The sequence below is a fragment of the Plasmodium knowlesi genome, assembly GCF_000006355.2.
Source record: "Plasmodium knowlesi strain H genome assembly, chromosome: 12".
Taxonomy (NCBI): domain Eukaryota; phylum Apicomplexa; class Aconoidasida; order Haemosporida; family Plasmodiidae; genus Plasmodium; species Plasmodium knowlesi.
In genome coordinates, this window is record NC_011913.2 from 1,662,311 (window position 1) to 1,670,987 (window position 8,677).

At 35.4% G+C, this 8,677-nt stretch overlaps 3 protein-coding genes across 3 annotated transcripts; all 3 read right to left on the reverse strand.

The window, feature by feature from the left end:
* Positions 1-946: 946 nt before the first annotated feature.
* On the reverse strand, positions 947-2,740 carry PKNH_1237900 (conserved Plasmodium protein, unknown function; the record flags this gene model as incomplete). The annotated part of the gene is made up of 3 exons (XM_002260393.1): positions 947-991; positions 1,133-1,203; positions 1,360-2,740. 3 exons carry the CDS (start codon positions 2,738-2,740, stop codon positions 947-949), a joined length of 1,497 nt encoding a protein of 498 aa, XP_002260429.1.
* A 1,200-nt stretch (positions 2,741-3,940) lies between these two features.
* On the reverse strand, positions 3,941-5,263 carry PKNH_1238000 (1-acyl-sn-glycerol-3-phosphate acyltransferase, putative; the record flags this gene model as incomplete). The annotated part of the gene is made up of 3 exons (XM_002260394.1): positions 3,941-3,991; positions 4,150-4,763; positions 5,050-5,263. The coding sequence occupies 3 exons, from the start codon at positions 5,261-5,263 to the stop codon at positions 3,941-3,943; spliced, it is 879 nt and encodes a 292-aa protein (XP_002260430.1).
* Positions 5,264-6,959: 1,696 nt separating this feature from the next.
* On the reverse strand, positions 6,960-8,085 carry PKNH_1238100 (conserved Plasmodium protein, unknown function; the record flags this gene model as incomplete). Its single annotated transcript, XM_002260395.1, has 3 exons — positions 6,960-6,993; positions 7,171-7,517; positions 7,843-8,085. 3 exons carry the CDS (start codon positions 8,083-8,085, stop codon positions 6,960-6,962), a joined length of 624 nt encoding a protein of 207 aa, XP_002260431.1.
* Positions 8,086-8,677: the final 592 nt, after the last annotated feature.

Genomic DNA, 8,677 nt, shown 5'->3' on the forward strand with positions numbered 1-8,677 from the left:
CGTCATTTGTTTGTCATTTTTTCGTCTTTTTTTTTTTGTCAATGTTTTGCCATCCTTTTCACCTTTAAGCGTGAATACACACATGCACTTATTCATGGGCCCCTTTTCCGCGCGTGTTTGTAAGTACCACAAGTGTAATTGAATATACGTTCCTTCACAACGAGATAATTTACTTTTCCGGTAGATGATAGAATCCCCCGTTTCTGACGGTGGTATATTTCTTTTACGCGTGTCTACACACATATATTCATGTGCATGTGGTTATGCGCACACTCCCCTTTTCTCCATTTTTATGAAACAACTTTTATGAAGTCTCGAACATATTTATAAAAGAAAAACATTGCTATGGTGTTTTAAAGGACCGAAAAGTACGGATGAACACAGAATGGATAAAATTCGTCTCACTCTTAACATACGTACTTTTCGCTGTATGTTCCTTCAGGGTGAACATTAAACATAACACAGGAAAAAGTAATGCTGGATGAGAGTACATAGTTTTCTTTTACACCCCCTTCCTTTTCTTCTGAAGCTAATGGTTGGTTAATCCCAACATTATTGAATTACGCCTTATTGTACTTTTAGAGAATATGTCCTATCTGGCCTTCGAGGAAGGACAAGCACAAAATGGGAGAAATAGAAAAAGGAGGAATTTGTTCGAAGATGTTCACGTGCAAACTACGCTCCCATGTGTGTGCCTTCCAACAGAATTAACGAATAGATGCACATATTTCGGAAAAGTAAAATCTACCTGTGTTCTTCAAATTAAAAGAAAGCAAATAGGGGCATCTTCTTTAAAAGGAAGAGATACCTCCAAATATAGATAAACGGAGGAGGGTTCGAAACCCATTTTGACTAAATTACACAAGAAAAAAAAAAAAAATCATATTCAAAAACTTACAAAAAAAAAGAGGAAAAAATATTTCTTTCATATGAGTAGGATCTTTAATTAAAAATCGTCCAAGTTTTCATTTTCCTTAATGTGTTTAATGGCCTGATGGAAAAAAAAAGGAGAAAGTGGCATGGATCATAGACGTTCATGTAGAGCACACAAGTGTATTAAATTATACATACGATGAGAAAAGTTCACATTTAATTGTATTCCCTCCATTTTCGTAAACATTCGTTGGCATACCAAAATGGAATATTCTGCTAGACAAGTGTCCTTATCGTCAATGTACATGAATTTTCTCAAAATGTCCAAGCCTACAAGAAGAAGAGAAATAAAAAAAAAAAAAAAAAAAACACCGATGATATAATTTACGCCGACTGGAACGGGTTCCTCACTTCTTATGTTGGGAACCCAACATGTGGGGAGTCCTCCCTTCTTTCACACACACCCCTTGCGCTCTTCCAACGTACCATTAATCTGCTTGATATAATTAGATACAGCTTGATCTACAGAAAAGTTAGCCACGAAGCTAAGGATGTATCTGTTTAAAACAAATTTATGATAAAGCATTTCCTCCTTTTTCGATAAATGATCACTTCGCACTCGCAAAATCGTTTTTAGGTATGTAAAAATAATGTCAACAAAGTTTTTTTTTTCTGAACAAGAGAGGTAGTCCAGCTCTTCATAACGGTCACTAAAAATGTTGGAAATGAATAAAATTAGCTTGAAATTTTCTAAACTGAATTTTTTTTTATGATATATGAACATATCCATGAATAGAACATTTTTGTGATACAATTCCATGTGCTCTTCTTGGAAGTTGTCAAAATATGTTACGTCATTTATGTACGTTAAACTTTCCTTTATGTGCTCAACGGTGTTCTTGTATACATTTTGGTATTTGCAAATTTGTTCTGATTCCAAGTTTTTTTCATCAAGGATGTTGTACACTGCTTCATAAATGAGTTTAAACATCAATGCAATGTATTTGAATAAATAATTTTTCTTTTCTCCCCGACAAACAATTTTCCACTTGGTAGGTACAATATTTTTCTTGAAAAAAAAAAACACATTTTCGTTCATTTTTTCAATGTGCGTGTAAAAATCAACATACAACAATTTCATATTTTGCAAAATGTGTAAAAATAATTTATTTTCATTTTTCAAGGCATTCTCAATAAATATATAAAAGTAGTTACAGATGGTTGCCTTCTTTTTAATTTTTTTTAATAAGTCCCAAAGGCACAAAAAAAGAACAAAGGAAAAATCTTCCATTGTGCAAAGCTGCTCATACGTTCTGTCGTTTATTATAAAATTGTTCAGCAGCATAAAAATGTAATCCTTATTAAGCCTATTTATGATAATGTAATAGAAATAAAAGGGGTATAGAAATGCAAATATTTCCGAGTTGTCTTCATTGTGGGTTACTAAATTAATTAAAAATATTAATTCGTATTTGTCCACGTCTACATATGGGGAGAAATTTTCACTTGTTCTCTCCTTTTCCATGTCACTATTTCCATTTTTGATTAAGCTATTCGCATGGTCAGCGTTATTTTGCCTCCCTAAAAATAAATTCTGGTACGTTTTCCTTTCCGTTATCTTTCTCTTAATCGAATCGTTATGTGGGATGTAGAAGATGAGAATTTTCAGCGCCTTTATGTAGTTATTGAGCTGGGTTTCACACCCTTCTACTCCTCCTCCTGCTTGCTCGATTTTGTTTTTGCATATTGTCAATAACTGGATAAGTTTGTTCTCTTCATTCTCGTCTAGTGTTGTTCCTCCTTCTGGATTCCTGAAGTTGTAATACTTCTTGATGAAGTCAACTTCATTGAACAGCTCCGGCGACATGGTTTTTCTGACGCTTTGGTTCGTTAATTTAGTTTAGGTGGATCTCTTCTCAGGTGGAACACCTCTCAGGTGTATTTCTTCCAAGGAAAATGTTCCCCTTTCTTTCCACTTGCTATAGGTCAATTTTGGCATCTATTTATAAAAAGGCCATAAAGCAGTCGTATACCTACACGTGCAATGCATATATGTAGGGAGGGGTTTATGCTACCTTTTGCCTGTGTCATTCTGGGCACCTGATTGTTCACGCATTTCAGTTTTTCTCATCACTCCGTTTGGAGCATTTTTACGACCTTCCTCTTTTCTAGGAAGAGTTACCTCTGACGGATCTTATTTAGATATATTTTCTGCTCGGCTTTCACTTTGCACTTTTTTTATTCATCCCCGAAATGTTTCGAATGACCATAATATATACGTTGTTTTATGTATGCAAAACTTTTTTTTTTTTTTTTTTTTCCAATGTTTACACCTTTTCGTTCCTTTTCCATTTTTGCTAAGCAACGCGTGCACTGTTCTTAAATATGAGGTCAGGTTATTTTTAAAAAATTGCAATTTTATCGCAAATTTGTGTGATAAAAAAAAAGTGGGTAAGATTCGAAAGGGGGAGAGAACAAAACGGCCAGCCGGCACTTCCACAATCACTATGCAAATGTGTAGAACCCCCTGGGAGTAATGTCACCCACAGGTTGTCACGTAATGGAGGCACAAGTTGAAAGAGAAGATGGCTGCAGTGCGGGGCGTAACAACCAATGCGGATGGTTCCCCTTGTCCGCTAAAAAAAAAAAAAAAAAAAAAAGATGTAAAACTTGTGTACCTCCTTTTCGTGTGAAATTATACAGGTGCCATTTTTTCATTCTTTTTTCCCCTTTCAATAAATTATAAATACTTGTCATAAGAAGGGGAAATTGATTACAATGTTTGGGATTATCTAGTTTTTGTGAATCTCCCCACACGGGGACCTTAATCAATGAAAAATGGAATGCAGCAACAGCACATCGCACAATAAAGGGATGAGAATGAGTTGCAATAAAAAGGAGTGTCATCGAAGCAGACATTACAAAAAAACAGCCTAAAAAACTTAACCAAGCAAAAAAAAAACTGCAATAAAAGGAGTAACTACGTCAAATATAGTGCATCACAGAGTTACTGCTGGATAAAAAGGGATCGTAATTTTAAAAAAATAACGCAGCGATGTCGCGACAACTACAGGCCGTGTCCTCTCGATCTCGTCATTTCAGTTGCTAATTTGTCCGTCTACGGGGGGTGAAAAAAAAAAAAAAAAAAAAAAAAAAAAAAAAAAAACATATATATATGTATTGTGGGTCAGAACAGGGAGGGTAGTACATATGTATTAAAAATTGAACATGTTTCGAGTTAACCACTTTGGCATTTGTCCCCTCCCGGTATATTACCTCTGGATCATAATCGGGGAATTGCTTAATCAATTCGAAAATGGCATTTCTCGTTTTCTCTTTCAACTCATCGACAGTCATTCCAGGGGTCGGATAAAAAGGCTCTCCAAAAGATAAATACGCAGTTCCGATTTCGAACAACTTGGATTTGACTTTCCACAAATTTCGAGTTCCATGTAATGCACATGGCAATATTTCACAATTATTTTCTATTGCGAATTTAAAAAAACCTGGTTTGAAAAATTGTAACTGTCCACTAAGAGAACGTGTTCCTTCTGGAAATACAACTGTTCCTATGTTCATATTTTGGTACTCTTTACATGTTTTCATAACCTCCGCTACACTTCCTGGCTTAACTTCCCATCCACCTTTCCCTTTGGTAAAATAAATTGGAATGTCCCCTCCCAAGTATAATGCCTGTCCTGCAATGGGTATTCGGAATAATGAGGCCTTAAAAACGTACTTCACATTCCATTGTACCGTAGCTGAATTCATTACCCACGGGTCTAGAGAAGACAAGTGATTGATAAATAGGAGAGTTTTGGATGGGTTGTATCCCTTCTTCGGTTTCCTGATTATTTTTAATTTCCAAAATGGATTCAATGGGGATAATACTGTGTCGAAATTGGGGGAGGGGGGGAAAAAGTTGCCATCGCATGAGGGGTGCTAATACATGCGGAAACGTGCATAATCGTGTGTGTCTCTCTACACACACACACGCATGGTTGATTTGTGCTTTATCTTTTTCGGTGCAGTGGAGTAAGTTCACTGTTCACACTTTTTTTTTTTTTACCACATGGGGATGTTTTTTTTTTTTTTTGGAGCTTTTCTACACTTCCCTCACTGTGACTTTCACACTCTGGAGATCCCTTTTAAGCAGCCTCCCCATTTTGTACTTACTAAGGGACATGGAAATCCTAAAGCAGTAGCCAAATATCGTTACGCGCGCCTTTTTGCTGCATATAATTAGGGGGAAGAACAAAACAAAGCATACTATTTGCGAGACAAGAGCAAGCGTCATTGCTAATACTATGAGGAAATAAATGTAAACGGTCCCAATGAACCTAATGACAACATTAGATTGCTTGTCTCTCTTTTTTTGGGGTTCTTCCATTTTTTGCTAAAACGTAAGTTAGTTAAAATATGTTGGAGTGTGTGGGGGGATGAAAATTATATTTTGTTCTTCGCAATTTGGACCTTTTATATAATGCTGTTACTTATAGCTTAGTAGTATATTTTTATGGTTGTATTTTTGTAGCTATCTACGGTGCTCCAGCAGTGGGGAAACGGAGGGTGGACTATGTAATGCATAGAGGGGATATCAATTACAAGAAAAAATTACAGATTATGTTGAGGGGCTTTCCCATAAGGAGTACGAAAACTTCAAAGGGAATGCTTCACATGTAGAGGGGCACTGTCGTCATGCAACGGGCGCATTTGATATGTACATATGTGCTTAAAAGTTCGCACGTGATGTGGGAATTTATGTGAAACATCAGGGTTAATGGGTGTTAGAGCAATAGCAGTATATGTAAAAAAGCAAGAAAAAATATAGAAAAAAAATCACCATCCTACGCACAACAAAGTCGCTTTAATAAAAACTAAAAAGGCTCGTTCTCACCAAGACGATCGCATCAAGTGACTGCTTATTCTAGACGTCACGAAGAGAAGAAAAGGGGGAAACGCGAAAAAGAAAAAAAAAAAAAAAAAAAAAAAAAAAAAAAGGTGGGTAGTGCTCTGCGCATGAAATTCTTGTGTGGATGTGAACTTGAAAAAGGCTAATAAAATGCAGATCGATATGCATATAACGTAATACATATACGGGCGCGTATATACACCTGCTTAAGGAAGTTGAATCTCTATGGGAACAATTTTAAAGAAGGCCCTGGGAGAGGATAAATATCCTGTGCATATGATGGTTGAAAACCCAGGGGGGGAACGAGGAACTCGCAAATTCGGGTGTTACTATATAAAGCCCAATTTACAATTATACCTTTGCCGCTTGTTAATGTTGCATGTGATCATTTTTATATCACAATACGAAATGGCAGAGAGTGAAACAAATACTGAAAAATAATGAACAAATGTAACAGAAAAAAATAAAAAAAATAAAAAAATGCAGAAAAATAGTTAAGGAGAATACAAACTTGTAATATATTACATAATTGCATTTTTTCGAAAAAAAAGTGAATAGTTCAAATTGTGAAATAGCCGATTTTTTGTTCCAGGTTAAGTAAAATGTTTACGTATTTTTTGCGTATGTTATTAAAAGTACATAAAAAAAAAAAAAAAAAAGGAGAAAAAAAAAGAAATGGGTCACAGTTAACTGTCCCATTTTATTTTAATAATGTATGTTGTAAACACTACGCATTTCTAAAACTGAGCAGAGGAAAATGAGGGAATGTCCATTTTGTAAATTTGCACACAAAAAGTGATTAAGGGTGTCTGCATGTAGATAATAGAAATATATGTACATGTGTGACAGACAATTAGATCATAGCTTTTACTGGGTGTATCTAAAAAGGAGAATAAACAGAGAGATACTTGTGCTATTTATAGCAGCTTAAAAGAAAAAACTCTTAATTTAAATAAGTTAGCCAAAAAGGAAGAAAAAAAAGTGCCCTGTTACATGTACATCCGTTGCATTCGTTTCGTGGAACAGCAGTGTGTGCGTGGACTATGAAAATTTGAAAAGTATACAAACATAGTTTCCGTGAAGATATTCCATGGTGACATAAAACTATGTTAGATAAAAACCTTTCAGGGTGTATAAATGGATTTCAGTGCTTATGCCGTAAGTGCAAATATAATTATGTCTTCCCCCCTTTTTTGTGATTTTCCGTCCTGCGTTAAAAAAATATGAGCCCACCAAAGGGGGAAAATGCACATATATATATGTACATGCATTTTTCTTTTTATATATGCGCTTATGTGAACAATACAGACATGCGTACAAACGGTTGAAGGCATAAAAAATACGTTCACTTTTGCAATCGGGCGGAAGCGGTTAGTGAGGATAACCTGAATTTGCGAATTCGCTTTTTTTCATTATCGAGATACTCCTTTAGGTATATCTGCTTTTCCACCCCAGACTCATCTTCATATTTGTCTCCAAAAATTTCCTGCACTTCCAAGTCCATCTTCTCTCGACCAAAACGCACATACAAGATTTGTAGCGTTTTCTCCACAGTTATGTACCCATTCATTTCGTAGTCGAACATGAAAAACTGAATTATGTTGTATAGGTCACTTGGTATTTGCTTCTTTTTGTCGTTTACACAACGCAAGTATAGAAAATAAATTTCATCATAGTCTAGACAGTTGTCCATGTTGTCATCGAACTCCCATATCATTCTTTCGACTTCGCTCTGGCGGAGGGGGGGATGGGGGAAATTCTTTTTTTTCGGCATATTCGAAAATTTTTGTCTGCCTCCTCAATTTAATTAAAGAGACACGCCATGGAGTTTCCTCTTGAGGGTAATCTACCGTTGGAGAATTACACTACACCGATTAGCAAAAGTTATAACGTTCGCATGCTCAAGGCAGGATGAGCAGTACAAACTCTCATTTCCCCATGTCTTCTACATCATTTTGTATGAGGTTGCAGTAGGGATGTGCCTAAAATGGGGGTACTCCTAAAGAATGAGTAGCTCATTTGAACGCAAAATGAAACAGTTGGAGGATGCATATAACCTTGGAAATCTTGTAATTATATTTATGCAAAATGTCATGCAGATTGCAAACAGAAATTTTTCCTGTATTGTCCTTGTCCATCATCTTAAAAACTCTCTGCAAATTTTTTTTTTCCGTATTGGAAATTTTTTTCAAATTTTTGATGTCTAATGGTGCTATAAATCCATTTCCACAAATGTAAAAGTTTGGATTCTTTTCACTATTTAATTTTTCTATAACGGGTATGTACGGGTTGTCGTTCATTTTGTTGGCTCTATTTGGTTTCTTATTTTTGTAATTGCTTCTTAACTATTATGGCGGATTATAAATTCTGTTAAAGTCGTTATTGAGTATCACGTGGTGAGTAGCATTCCTTCGATGACAATGCCTAGTTCCTGTGAGGAAGAATATTTACCATACTTTTCAAGTGTGCAAGAAAAAAAAAAAAAAAAAAAAAAATGATAAGGAAAAGTGGAAATGAATCGTGCTCCTTAAATGGACAAAAAAAAAAAAAAAAAAAAAAAAAAAGCAGGGACCGAGCCGCGAAAGAGAGCAATGTTAAAACATTTATTTAAGAAGTAAAAATGCATTTCAGCATTGGCGAGGTTACCGTATCGTAGGGGAAGAATAGGAGTGAAAAGTTTTTACAAAAATAAAATTTGCATTTTTTCCCTTTTGCTCATCTTCAAAATTATCATTTTTTTCCATTTTTTATTTCTTTACATATGTCTAACTGCATGGTAGAAATCAAAAAAAGGGACCTACTTTTACACATGCCCTACGCGCGCGAAATAATTACACATGCACATGAGATAAAATATTCCCACAGAATGCACCACGATGTTGAAGCATAATG